Source organism: Bombina bombina, chromosome 2, assembly GCF_027579735.1.
Source record: "Bombina bombina isolate aBomBom1 chromosome 2, aBomBom1.pri, whole genome shotgun sequence".
NCBI classification, from domain to species: Eukaryota; Metazoa; Chordata; class Amphibia; order Anura; family Bombinatoridae; genus Bombina; species Bombina bombina.
The window spans coordinates 1389476965-1389491736 of record NC_069500.1 but is presented as its reverse complement, the minus strand read 5'-3'; the positions used below and the strand labels follow the sequence as shown (position 1 = coordinate 1389491736).

Below are 14772 nucleotides of genomic sequence, written 5' to 3'. Positions count from 1 at the left end.
TGTCTGTACTTATCTGTGTGTGTGTGTGTGTGTGTGTGTGTGTGTGTGTGTGTGTAACTCTTCTGACAGTGTGCAGACCCTGTAACTTGTACTGTTGCCTTTTACTGGTTATAATGTCTGTACTTATCTGTGTGTGTGTGTGTGTGTAACTCTTCTGACAGTGTGCAGACCCTGTAACTTGTACTGTTGCCTTTTACTGGTTATAATGTCTGTACTTGTGTGTGTGTGTGTGTGTGTGTGTGTAACTCATCTGACAGTGTGCAGACCCTGTAACTTGTACTGTTGCCTTTTACTGGTTATAATGTCTGTACTTATCTGTGTGTGTGTGTGTGTGTGTGTGTGTGTGTGTGTGTGTAACTCATCTGACAGTGTGCAGACCCTGTAACTTGTACTGTTGCCTTTTACTGGTTATAATGTCTGTACTTATCTGTGTGTGTGTGTGTGTGTGTGTGTGTGTGTGTGTGTGTGTGTGTGTGTGTGTGTGTGTGTGTAACTCTTCTGACAGTGTGCAGACCCTGTAACTTGTACTGTTGCCTTTTACTGGTTATAATGTCTGTACTTATCTGTGTGTGTGTGTGTGTGTGTGTGTGTGTGTAACTCTTCTGACAGTGTGCAGACCCTGTAACTTGTACTGTTGCCTTTTACTGGTTATAATGTCTGTACTTATCTGAGTGTGTGTGTGTGTGTGTGTGTGTGTGTGTGTGTGTGTGTGTGTGTGTGTGTGTGTGTGTGTGTGTGTGACTCATCTGACAGTGTGCAGACCCTGTAACTTGTACTGTTGCCTTTTACTGGTTATAATGTCTGTACTTGTGTGTGTGTGTGTAACTCATCTGACAGTGTGCAGACCCTGTAACTTGTACTGTTGCCTTTTACTGGTTATAATGTCTGTACTTATCTGTGTGTGTGTAACTCATCTGACAGTGTGCAGACCCTGTAACTTGTACTGTTGCCTTTTACTGGTTATAATGTCTGTACTTATCTGTGTGTGTGTGTGTGTGTGTGTAACTCATCTGACAGTGTGCAGACCCTGTAACTTGTACTGTTGCCTTTTACTGGTTATAATGTCTGTACTTATCTGTGTGTGTGTGTGTGTGTGTGTGTGTGTGTGTAACTCTTCTGACAGTGTGCAGACCCTGTAACTTGTACTGTTGCCTTTTACTGGTTATAATGTCTGTACTTATCTGTGTGTGTGTGTGTGTGTGTGTGTGTGTGTGTGTGTGTGTGTGTGTGTGTGTGTGTGTGTGTGTGTGTGTGTAACTCTTCTGACAGTGTGCAGACCCTGTAACTTGTACTGTTGCCTTTTACTGGTTATAATGTCTGTGTGTGTGTGTGTGTGTGTGTGTGTGTGTGTGTGTGTGTGTGTGTGTGTGTGTAACTCTTCTGACAGTGTGCAGACCCTGTAACTTGTACTGTTGCCTTTTACTGGTTATAATGTCTGTGTGTGTGTGTGTGTGTGTGTGTGTGTGTAACTCTTCTGACAGTGTGCAGACCCTGTAACTTGTACTGTTGCCTTTTACTGGTTATAATGTCTGTACGTGTGTGTGTGTGTGTGTGTGTGTGTGTAACTCTTCTGACAGTGTGCAGACCCTGTAACTTGTACTGTTGCCTTTTACTGGTTATAATGTCTGTACGTGTGTGTGTGTGTGTGTGTGTGTGTGTGTGTGTGTGTGTGTGTGTGTGTGTGTAACTCTTCTGACAGTGTGCAGACCCTGTAACTTGTACTGTTGCCTTTTACTGGTTATAATGTCTGTACGTGTGTGTGTGTGTGTGTGTGTGTGTGTGTAACTCTTCTGACAGTGTGCAGACCCTGTAACTTGTACTGTTGCCTTTTACTGGTTATAATGTCTGTACGTGTGTGTGTGTGTGTGTGTGTGTGTGTGTGTGTGTGTGTGTGTGTAACTCTTCTGACAGTGTGCAGACCCTGTAACTTGTACTGTTGCCTTTTACTGGTTATAAATGTCTGTACTTATTTTGGTTAACCTCAATTAAAAAAAAAAAAGGAATATGAGCAATTTGATAATGGAAGTAAATTGGAAAGCCTCTTAAAACTACATTCTATATCGGAATCATTTAGACTTTATAATCCCTTTATGTCAGCGGTTTAACGGAAAAATTAAAGAAAAGCGGTCAAGAAAACAGTACACTACAAATGTTAGCTTCCTCATGTTTTTCCCATATACATTCTCAGCTTTATAAGATTTTATCGTGACAGCACCTTGGACAGTGTAAAACAAATTTCCAGGAAGTTAACCTCTTGCTAAACCCCTCCGCTAGCTCTGCTACTAGTATTACTAAAGGAAACATACCAGTTACCCAGCCAGGGATTGCTTTATCTTTGTTTATTTTATTTTTTATCTGGTTGTGCGTCTCTCTCATATCCCCTCCCACTCATTCTCTCCAACTTGCGTACTTGGTGATATCTTGCTGGCACTGTTTGGATTGCACCCAAAATACCCTTCCAGTCACAGAAGACCATTTCTCCTGCTCTCTGCATGGCCTCTGAATACTATGGAGATAAGGTGCTAATAACTTGCTGTTCTCTATTCAACTTCTGCCTGTCTGCAGCGTGGATTTTAACCAGAGCACGGACAACATCAGGGTCCAGCAGGGGGATACGGCATACCTCAGGTTCTATAAGAACACTACACTCATCTCTTTTGGACGTCCCTTCCAACATCCTCCCACTTTGGAACTTTCTTTTCCCACATACATATAGACACAGATATTACTTTATCTAGATACATCACCATTTTTTTATTCCTGGACTTTCACTCTAGACCACATCTCCCCATTTTTTAAATTTTTATATGTTGTTTTTTCTGTGCTATTGCAGCACCACCTCGTTTGTGCATTCACCCTACCAAGGTGTTTTTTCTAATACCAAGTGATCACTGGTTATCAACTAATACTGCACTTTCATTTACATAGTATGTTTTAGATCATACTTTTTAATATATTTTTAATTTGTTGTTTATTAAATCAGCTACTTTTGCCATTTCATATTTTCACTTTTTCCTTTCTCCTCCTTTACACACTGGCGCTCCTTTTACACTCCCCTTTGCAGGAATCAGAGTGAGGAGAAAGGAGGGTCAGGTCCCGTACAGTGTACATTTCAGCGTGGTCCGAGTGCATCACAACCTTCACCTCACCCGGCATCAGAACGGACATGAGCTCCTTGATGCGGTCTAGAGGTCTACAGGAAACCCATCTCGGATAACAGCTTGTTACATGCCCACAGTTGTCATCCAAAACACGTTTTTAAAGGCATAGCAAAGGGCCAGTTTTTGCGAGCCAAACTTAAAGGACCAGTAAACACAGTAGATTTGCATAATCAACAAATGCAAGATAACAAGAATACACAATAACATTTACTCAGAATTTCAAATGAGTAGTAGATTATTTTTTAACACATTTCAAAGTTATGTATATTTCCACTCCCCCTGTACCGTGTGATAACAATCAGCCAATCACAAATGCATATACGTATAGTCTGAATTCCTGCACATGCTCAGTAGGAGCTGGTGACTCAAAAAGTGTAAATATAAAAAAAAAGACTACACTTTTTTTTTTAATGGAAGTAAATTGGAAAGTTGTTTAACATTGCATGCTGTATCTGAATCATGAAAATGTAATATAACCTGAGTGTCCCTTTAATTGTGCACTGGATGGTGTATTCCATGTAGAGGGTTAAGAATTTAAAAGACAGGATGATCAAATGAGGATACCCTAAACGGGTTATTGACAAAGCATTTTTTGAGACTCAGGGTGTGAATAGAGAGACATTATTGAAGGGAAATTACGGCCCAAAAGTGGAAGATAAGTCTCCAGACCAACAAAAATTTAAAATGTATTACCTCTTATTCAAATCAGTCATTTATTTAGTTGAGTGCACATCATGCCAAAAACATTATATAGGCAGGACCACAAGAGAGGTTGGTACACCCATTAGAGTGCACCTGTCGTACATCTCTGGTGAACGAGCATGCTCTGCCCTTTCCAAGCACTTTGTTGACAAACACCATAAAAATGTAAACACTTTCAGGTGGCAAGCTATTGAGCAAATTAGAAAACCACCAAGAGGGGGCGATAAATTTCCTATACTCTGTAGACAGGAGACCTATTGGATTTTCAAATTACAGAGTTTGTTGCCGCAGGTTGATATTCATTTTTTGCAGAGCTAGGGTCGTCTCTTTATTTTCACTTGACAATTATGATCCAGCCACATTTATAGATTAACATACAGCGTATGATTTCATTTGATACTATTGATATATGATCTTATCTTACTTTTTCTCCGTTAGCAAATACTCAGTGTACAGATTTATTTATCAGAATATTTTCTTAATGTATGTTACGAGTATGATTTAAGAAGAAATTTTTGTACTCTGGGTTGCAACACTGCTCAAAATTATGGCTGACAATCAAGCCTTCAGTTTATGTCTATTTACAGATATCAACACAATATATATATATATATATATATATATATATATATATCTGGATATGCCATGTATATATATCTGTATGCTGTGTGTTTTATCTAATAGAGGGGCAACATTGTTATTACTGTGATGACTGCCATTACACTGCACGTTTGATTCTATGTATTTTTCCATTTTTGTAATCTTGTGTATTTTTGTACTTTTAATATGTAATCTATCCCCAAATAGATACATTTAATTTAGATTGCTTAAAGGGACAGTAAACACCAGAATTTTTGTTTTAAAAAGATAGATAATCCCTTAATTACCCATTCCCCAGTTTTGCATAACCAACACAGTTATAATAATACACGTTTTACCTCTGTAATTACCTTGTTTCTAAGCCTTCAGCAGACTGCCCCCTTATTTCAGTTCTTTTGACAGATTTACATTTTAGCCAATCAGAGCTGTATCCATGGTAAATTCATGTGCATGAGCTCAATGTTATCTATATGAAACACATGAACTAATGCCCTCTAGTGGTGAAAAACTATCAAAATGCATTTAGATTAGAGGCGGCCTTCAAGGTCTAAGAAATTAGCATATGAACCTTCTAGGTTTAGATTTCAACTAAGAATACCAAGAGAACAAAGCAAAATTGGTGATAAAAGTAAATTGGAAAGTTGTTTAAAATGACATGCCCTATTTGAATCATGAAATTTTTTTTGGGACTTGACCGTCTCTTTAAGGTATAGGTAACTAGTTTATATTTACTGGCTATTCAGGACATCTTAGCCTAAAATAATGAGGTCACAATTGCAGATAAGCTTATAGCTTTCTTTTTGGGCATTTGCCCTTATCTCAATAGTTGAATGATCACCAATTTTGATTTGTCCTAGTCCTTAGGTCTTGTTCATCTATCTCATAGTCATCATCATATAGACATGTTACTACTTTGAAATGTATTTGTGTGTGCATTTCTTTCTATTGTGTTTGTATCACATATGAATGTATAGGGTTAAATCCTGGCGAACTTGTTTTTAACCAATCAGCAAGTGATGCACTTTGCTTAAATAGCTGTTTCGCATGACAGGTATTAGTCTATGATTACAGTCTGTTAGACCGAAACCGGTCAGACTTTTTTCTGCCATGGAGGAAACCTACATGTCTCCTGTATCATTTTAATTGGATAATAAATATATATTTTACTTCAAGGCTTCCTATGGAACGTTTTTATTCTTGCAATAATTTCAGTCTATTGCACCATCTTTATGCTGGGGAGGTGGTCTGCAGGTTGGGTCATTTTGCCTGACAGTTTTCTTGATCACAACTTATCACTGACTTAAGTCACTCAGTGTGTGGCTGGTCATACAATTACACCCAAAGCTGAGAGACTACTCACAGGAACTCAATATCAACAGCAAAGAGCCATCCTGCGTAACAACCAGCTTATAGTTCACCCTACTTATCCTGAAGCCACTGTGACTACATGTATAATACAATAAGTAGATCTATATATACTTTGTAGGTCTATTTGCATCACATTGTTTTTGTTTTTAATTAAACGTTACTTTTATAATGAATCATTAGCAGGTTTACTACAGATACATAAATCAGCTGGTGGGGGGGGGGTCTCCACTGTCTACTGTGAGGCAATTTATAGGGACGAGAAAGTCACAAGTAAAAAACTTGCATAATTCATACAGAACAATTTTAAGATTATTTTCAATGTACTTTTATTAGCAAATGTACTGTGCTTTCTTGGTATACTTTGGTGAGAAGGAAATCTAGGTAGGCTCAGGAGAAGCAATAATGCATGCGATTGGTGACTATGCACAAATTTCTTCTGCCATTGTTTCACCAGATGTGCTCAGCTAGGTCCCAGTAGTGCACTGCTTCTCCTTACAGAGATATTAAACACAATGATTGCATGCAACAAAATGCTCGAATACATTTTGTTTACTTTTATGTCCCTTTAAATATGCAGCAGAGTTATTGTTGCCAACAGGAGCCACATTCCATTATTGATTAGTTCAGATAGCAAAACAAGCATTGTAATACAAAGTGATAGATCTTTATTGGTGTAATATTCCATTTAAAACAGCAATAGTTATCGATTTGGTTACACTTACATATTGTAACTCAGAAAACTTTTTAATAAAATATTATGGACACTAGAAAGTTATGGGGAAAAGGTGAAAGGACTTGCAAATATCTGGTTTAATCTTCATTACCTGTAACATCCAACCACTTTACCCCATAGGATCTTTACAAATTAACTGAAACCTGAGATGTTGTTAACCAATGCTGACGTACAGACAAAAACAAAACAGAGGGGCACACCCTCTCAGACGTAGCCAAATAAGTCAGCAGTACAAAGGAGCCAAAACAAACTATTGTAGGTGATCACCTGTGCCAACTATCAATCAATGTGTAGCAATGCAGACTATAATGTAGGAATTCAGTTGAGAACAAAACAGCACCAGCACTGTATTAGTGGTATTTCTGTGATGGGATGAGATGCAGTGTTCTTACATCTAAAAGTGCACTTTATTATGTATTACAGCAGTGCTTGAAAAATATGCCTAAAATCTATATATGTGTGTAGTACTGCTAAGACTTCTAATGTGCACTATACTTTCTAGATTTTAATAAATGCATGTTTAAAAATGTAGGAGATCTGTTCAGTAGATCATAATCTCATACATTTTCAAACATGCACTCACATTATCCAGCTATAACCCATTGTAGATCTGCCTCAGCACAGCATTAGGCAGCTCTTAGGCTTGTAGATTCCAGCCATGTAGCATGGAAAAGGACCAACTCGCACAGGGCTAAATTTAAGGTGCAGCTGATAACAGCAAGAAGTAGATGGTGGAGACATGTTGGGGCACTTGGAAAATCTAAAACTGGTTGCCAGGGGCACCCGGATAAGTCAAGCCTTTTATTACAGATTTTTGTTATAAAAAAAACTAATGTTTGATAAAAAAAATAAAAAAAAATGGTATGCTTAGCCAGTACTGGAGGATGTCCCTTCCTGTAAATCTATGGGAGCTAGCCTATCATCCAATGAGCAATAGATACCTAGGTGTCAGTTGAGCACAAATGTTTCAAGCCAATTTCAATTTAAATGGATATAAATTGAAATGTGCATGGGTCCATTTAAATGTTAAATTTAAATTTTTTTGCAATATTCTTCCATGAGCAAAAATTGCTTCTCGTAAAAGTCATTATTAAAATATATTATTTCATATTATTCATATTTTTTACATCCCCCAGTTCACTGGAACAATGGAGGCCAATGAGTGGCAAAACTGGAAAGTATCACATACAGCGAGAGGTACTCAATTATATCATAAACAAACTGAACACACTGAGAATATCTAAAATATTGTGTGACATTATGCTAGCGACACCTAAAAAGTTACAGTTTAAACAACTTCCCAATTTATTTCTATTATCAAAATTTGCTGCATTCTCTCAGTATCCTTTGCTGAAGGAGCAGCAATACGCTATTGGGAGCTAATGACGAGGCATATATGTGCAGCCACCAATCGGCATCTAGCTTCCAATAGTGTATTGCTGATGCCTATCTAGGTATGGTTTTCAACAAAGGATAGCAAAAGAAAAAAGTTAGAAGATAAACATAAAGAGGAATGTTTTTAAAATGGTTTGCTCTATCTGAATCATGAAAGAAAATGTTGGGTTTCATGTCCTTTTAAAAGGGATATAATCATGACAAAAAAAAAATTTGGGTTTCAGATAGGAGTAAATCTAAAAATTGTAGATTTTATAATTTGGTCACTGAGTATCCATGATTTGTTAATTGTGTGTCAGGCTACGTTAAGACAAATAATTAGATAGTGCTTTCAGTTTCTTGATAAAAAAAATATTTTATATTTCTACACCGCTGTTACAAGTAGCAAAGTCAAGACAAACAGACTCTTAATATTTTGTCAGTTTATGTAAATACTCCTATATGGCATGTTTCCATAATGAATCCCACCTCTCGTAATCCAAAATAAAAAAACTTATTCTGAGGCACAGAGGAAAAAGGCACATTTTTTTAACATTTTAAGCAACCTTAGTGCTTCTTGATAGAACTGGAAAAAAAACAGTAACTAGCAAATAGGAGAGGAAAAGTTACAAGTCGACTCAAGTTTAAAGAGACAAAGATACAATAAAACAGGTTCCAACACATAAGAACATTCCTGTTGCAGGTTATGTCCCTTTAAAGACAGACACCAGCTGTATTTCTTACTAGACTACAATTTATAACTAGTCTGAGTACTGGGAATTTCCATACCTGGCTAGAGGGTTAATTCAAAGGGACATTAAAATGCTGGGCACACTATAACAACTCACCATGATATTGTTTATCCTACCGTGCCTGCAAAGCTGTTCTGTTATAGGTGCCAGTAAGTGAAGCTTCATAACTACACTGCAGTCTTAGACATTTTACACCCATGTGACAGAAAATATTGGCATTGAAAGATCTGTGACATTGCTGACTGTATGACAGTTATACCATTCACAAAACAAAGTGAAAGCTTTACATTCTGACAACATTTAGGAACAAAAAGAAACGCAGCGACGGCATAAATGTAAAGCTCTGTAATGTACATGATAACGAGAGGCATATGATACAGCTGCCAACAACGTCACAGATCTCTACCACTTTATCACGAGATGCATAAATTCCTAAGCTCCAAGATGGCAATGCCCAATATACAGATGTGGATCTTCACCAACAGGCACCTGTAAGAGGATTAAAAGAGATGAATGGCTTGGAAGAGAGCTGAAAGCATATGAGGAAAAACAACTGCATCCTGAATTAAACAAATGGATTCTATAGAGCATAAGATTTCAAACAAAAAACCTTCCACTTTACAACAATCAATGTTACTTAGTGCTCTTCATATTCTGATAACCAGTAACCCTATGTGAGCTCAGGAGTGTGCACGTGAACTTAGCCATCTGGGAGCAGTGTTTGAAACCAAGTGTAACATTGTTATAGACATTGTTGCAAACACTTCGGCCAGACTGCTATAAAGATTGTTACAAACACTGGTGCCCGATGGCTAAGATGTGCACACTCCTGAGCTCACATAGGATTACTCTTTAACAAAGGATACCAATGGACATATGCAAAATGAATAGAAATAAATTGAAAAGTTGCCTAAAATGGCAAGCTCTTAAAGGAACCATGATTATTTGTACTGTCCCTTGAATAACTCCCGTATTATTGAAGTTTAATGTGCCTCTGAACACAATACTGCAACCAATGGGTTAAAGTGAAGAGACGAGTTACTGGGTTGCCATAAGTGTCCTCCTCCAGTCTGGCCTGTGTGGAATGGAGATTGACAAGTTTTAGCTACTGCATATAGAGCATGGGCAGTCAAACTTTTTAAAAACAATATATGACAATGTCTGGAGTGAGAAGTAACATTTTAGACTTTTTCAAACCTTCCATAGACAAAAAGAAAACCTAGTTAAAGCACATCCAATAATATCTATTGATTTGACTTATCTTGAGCAACCATTTGTGCAACTCTATATCCTAAAATCAAAATAAGCAGCTTATTAACTGCACCCAAAAAAATCTACTAGCCCTGTTTTTTTTAAACTGAAAGCAAACAAATGGCAAGAAGGCAGCTGTAATAAACAGCTAAACTCATATACACCATTAATATAAACAGACTGTTGATGGCAGACAAGAACCAGCTTTCCTTTTAAGGGACATAGTATTCAGTTTGTATTTTACATGCATATGAAAGCAGCAGTTAAAGTCAAGAATATGTTTGCATGAGAAAAGGATGAGAAAAGTGAAATAAAAAAAAATTAAGCTTAATATCAGAATCCACCCTCCTGGGTCAGCCACCTGTACTTGCACTCCAATATAATATCAAGCAAACCAACAGTGAAGTCTTAGGATTTTTCAAAAAGGATAAATTTAACGTTTCGGGGATGTATTCTCCCCTTCTTCAGAACGGATAAAGAAAAGCACTAACACACAAACACTAACCATTAAAGGATAGCCTGATAAATATCTGAGGTTTTCTTTAAAGGGACAGTCTACACCACAATATTTATTGTTTTAATAGATAGATAATCCCTTTATTACCCATTCCCTAGTTTTGCATAACCAACACAGTTATAATAATACATGTTTTACCTCTGTGATTATCTTGAATCTAAACCTCTGCAAACTGCCCCTTATTTCAGTTCTTTTGACAGACTTCAATTCCTAGGTAACTCCACGTGCATGAGCACAGTGTTATCTATATGAAACATATGAACTAACACCCTCTAGTGGTGAAAAACTATCAAAATGCCCTGAGCTAAGAGGCGGCCTTCAAGGGCTTAGAAATTAGCATATGAACCTCCTAGATTTAGCTTTTAACTAAGAATACCAAGATAACAAAGCAAAATTGGTGATAAAAGTAAATTGGAAAATTGTTTAAAATTGCATTCTCTATCTGAATAATGAAAGTTTGTTTAGGACTAGACTGTCCCTTTAACAACAGTACTTGTTGCTACCACAATCCCAGGAATTGACCAGACTGTATGTAAACAAGTGATGACACAATGTACTTGTTATCCAGATAACCTGGGATCCAGCGTACTGATGTTACTATGTTTAAGGAAAATGCTTTTATCCTCTGCTATGCAAAATCTATTAAAATGCATGAAGGCTTCTATCATAGTTTTAACATCTGACATTCTGCTTTCAAACTTTGCAGTGCTTTACTGATGAAACGTCATGCTTGTAGGTGGTCTGCAAAATGCATTGGGGTTTACTAACACAGGAACTAACAAAGGCGATAGCTTATACAGTTCTCTATACTATAGACCACTATCACTAAAACGTTGGTAGCGATCTGTCAATATCAAGAAAACCCTAGTACATCTAAACTGACCAGGTCAAATGTATTTTCTTACTTTTAGGATTTAAAAATCAGTTCACAAAAAGTATGCGCCAGGTTAGTCTTTACACAAGTTATGCAGAAGGTCTACAGAATAAAGCTAGTAACAACTATATAGTTAGATGTGCAAAGCTAAATTTGATGGGATAACAACCCTTTAAGTACCTTTCAAGTACTCCGCTTAATAACAGTTATTCCCACATTAGAAGCTGAAGTGCCTGTAGTTTTGCATAGGCTCATTTGTTTCTAGAAAAAGTTATCCACCTGCATCCAACCACAGAGCATCCCCCCCCCCCCCCGCAATCATCTAAGGCTGGTAGAGAATGATGTCCACCTTACTTCCTTAGACTGTCTGACAGCCCTCTTGCTCTCTCTTTACTACATTATTCTCCATCTCACTGTCAGTCCTAGTAGTTCTCCCCAATCATGTCCCTCAATCCTCTAAAGCATTGTTTTCTAAACACTGTGCTTAGGGACCCCTTAACAGGCAGGATATTCAGTCTCTCTTAACTAGAGCAAAGGTGAAATAATCAGCTGACGGGGTGAGCCGATTATTTCACCTCTGCGCCTAGCTAAGATAATCAGCTGACGGGGTGAGCCGATTATTTCACCTGTGCGCCTAGCTAAGATAATCAGCTGACGGGGTGAGACGATTATTTCACCTGTGCGCCCAGCTAAGATAATCAGCTGACGGGTGAGCCGATTATTTCACCTGTGCGCCTAGCTAAGATAATCAGCTGACGGGGTGAGCTGATTATTTCACCTGTGCGCCCAAGATAATCAGCTGACGGGGTGAGCAGATTATTTCACCTGTGCGCCTAGCTAAGATAATCAGCAGATGGGGTGAGCTGATTATTTCACCTGTGCGCCCAAGATAATCAGCTGGCAGGGTGAGCAGATTATTTCACCTGTGCGCCTAGCTAAGATAATCAGCAGACGGGGTGAGCTGATTATTTCACCTGTGCGCCTAGCTAAGATAATCAGCAGACGGGGTGAGCTGATTATTTCACCTGTGCGCTAGCTAAGATAATCAGCTGACGGGTGAGCTTATTTCACCTGTGCTCTTAGCTAAGATAATCAGCTGACGGGTGAGCTTATTTCACCTGTGCTCTAGTTAAGATAATCAGATGACGGGGGAGCTTATTTCACCTGTGCTCTTAGCTAAGATAATCAGCTTACGGGGTGAGCTTATTTCACCTGTGCTCTTAGCTAAGATAATCAGCTGACAGGTGAGCTTATTTCAAACCTGTGCTCTAGTAAAGATAATATGAATATCTGGCCTGTTAAAGAATCCTAAGGAATGGGTTTGGGAAACACTGCACTACAGCATACCATTTTGCTCTAGTCTATATACAAAATTATGGACTTCACCTGATGTACAAGGCTCCCTCTCCTCTAGAGATTATTCATATTTTCCCTCATTCTACCATTTCCTATTCTCTTCCATATGTCAGACATCCCAACCTGCAAAAACTAATTTCAGAGAGGTGGGTTCACCCGCTACTGCGCCGCCAACTTCCCCCTCTCAGTTATATATTGGACACCTTGAAACCCTAATAAGATAGAGACTTATCATTAAAGTAGCTTCCGACTAAAGTCACATTAGAAAAAGTAGCTTTATTGCACAACCACATACAACAAACCTGTTTTACAGTGATTGGACGCTTAAATATTTTAGAATAGGAAATTTAATTACGTGCAGTAAATAAGGTAGTATTTGTGTTTTATTTTATTAAAATCAGTGGGGGCTTTTTGGTTACGGATGCATGCTTTGAGGGTTCTATAACTTCTCAGCAACTAAAGGGATTCCTTAAAGAAACACTTTTCCGGATTTGGGCCACATTGGATCATGGTACTTGGGAGTTTCAGGGAGATTGCATTCCATTTGCTGGCATCAGGGAGCCGCTATTACAATCAGGGAGACTCCCTGAACTTCAGGGAGAGTTGGGATGTCTGATATGTATTCTAACATATGGAGATGCTCTAACCATGTTATCACTAAAACTCTCCCCATTCTGTGTCACTCATCAGTACTCAGCCCTCCCATTCTCTGCTAGATTTCTTCTTCACACTCATGATACTCTCCAGCCCTCTCCCCTGACATTTTCTCCCCCAGCTGATCTCACCATGAACGGTCTACCAGCTGCTCTCTCTACCCCCATCATCACCTAGTCAGTATATCCCCATAACCTCTTCACCTAAGGTTATTCCCTAATCCTCACTCCATCAAACCTTTTTAGCATTCTCTACCTCTTTCTCTGTTCTCTCCACTACCTCTCTCACAGCGCTCTCTCTCCATTTCCAGTCTCACTACCTGGAAGTTTTCCCCTATCCTTTATTGTGTTTTTTTCCCCCAGACATTTTGCATGGACATCATTCCTGTCCCCAGCTGATCTCATTCTCTCTACCCCCAGCTACGTTTCTACATATTCTGTCTCTCTACCCCATGAAATCTTCCCTAGCCTTCCCCTATATTAGGTTTCACTCCCACCTCAAGTTTACTCCCCATCATCTGCCCTAGGCTGTCCTCACCATCGTCTCATGAAGACCCCCCATCCTCTCTCTCCATCCTATATCAATACCCCTACGGTATTACCCATATATTTTCCACTAAGTTTCTCCCCAACTTCTCTCTCATTCCCTTCTCACTACTGCAGTCAGGATTTCCCCATACTCTACTGCACTACGTTCTCCCCTTCAGCTCTCCCCATTTGCCCCCACCACTTATTTATTTCCCTATCCCATGATGTTTCCTATGCAGCCTATCCTATACCCCCCCCCCCCCCACTCATTACCGTTACTAGTCTCCCCCCATCCCACCAGCCGGTGTCCCCGGTTTTTACTCACATGAAGCGCCCCCCGCAGTGTTGGCATTGCTCCCCAGTCCAACCGGGCTCGCACACACATAGTCCTGTGGAGGGTTGACAGGCCCCGTTCACACAAGGTTTCTCACACTCCTTGCCTGCCACAGCCGCTATTCCAGTGACACTCAAAGAAAACACAAGGAGCACCGCGGCACACTGGCCGCCTCCGCTCCGGCCGGGCATCACCACTGAACAACAATCCCAATTCCTGATAACGAATACCAGTAGCGAAGAGTGATGGAAACGGAAAACAACAAGAAAGGCCTCACACGGTCCCTATCCGATGGCGTCACTGGCCGCGGGAAGTGAGAGGCAAGACAGACGCTGCGGCCTGCCAGAGGTTGTGGGTGGAGCCTGGATTGGTGGGGCGGGGCTTGGAGCGAGAGGGCGGGGCTTGTGCGCCGTGCAGGTGCAAACTGAGGTGTGCGACTGCGTGACGTAGCTGGGAGATGGGCGGGAATTGCAGACCTTGGGGGAACTGCGGTGGGCGGAGCTCACTGTCTCACACAGCAGTGAGTGTCTGGTTGGCTGGTTCCCAGCAAAGACATTTGTAGGTGGCAC

The 14772-nt window shown here is 39.5% G+C and overlaps 1 protein-coding gene across 1 annotated transcript in view; it reads right to left on the bottom strand.

Moving 5' to 3' along the window:
• Nucleotides 1–14548, bottom strand: part of ATRN (attractin) — an 868210-nt gene extending 853662 nt beyond the window's left edge. Inside the window, exon 1 of the mRNA XM_053700335.1 lies at nt 14195–14548. Coding sequence (XP_053556310.1) covers nt 14195–14394 — 200 coding nt within the window. The 5' untranslated portion in view covers nt 14395–14548. The remainder of the gene's footprint in view (nt 1–14194) is intronic.
• Between the last annotated feature and the right edge of the window lie 224 nt (nt 14549–14772).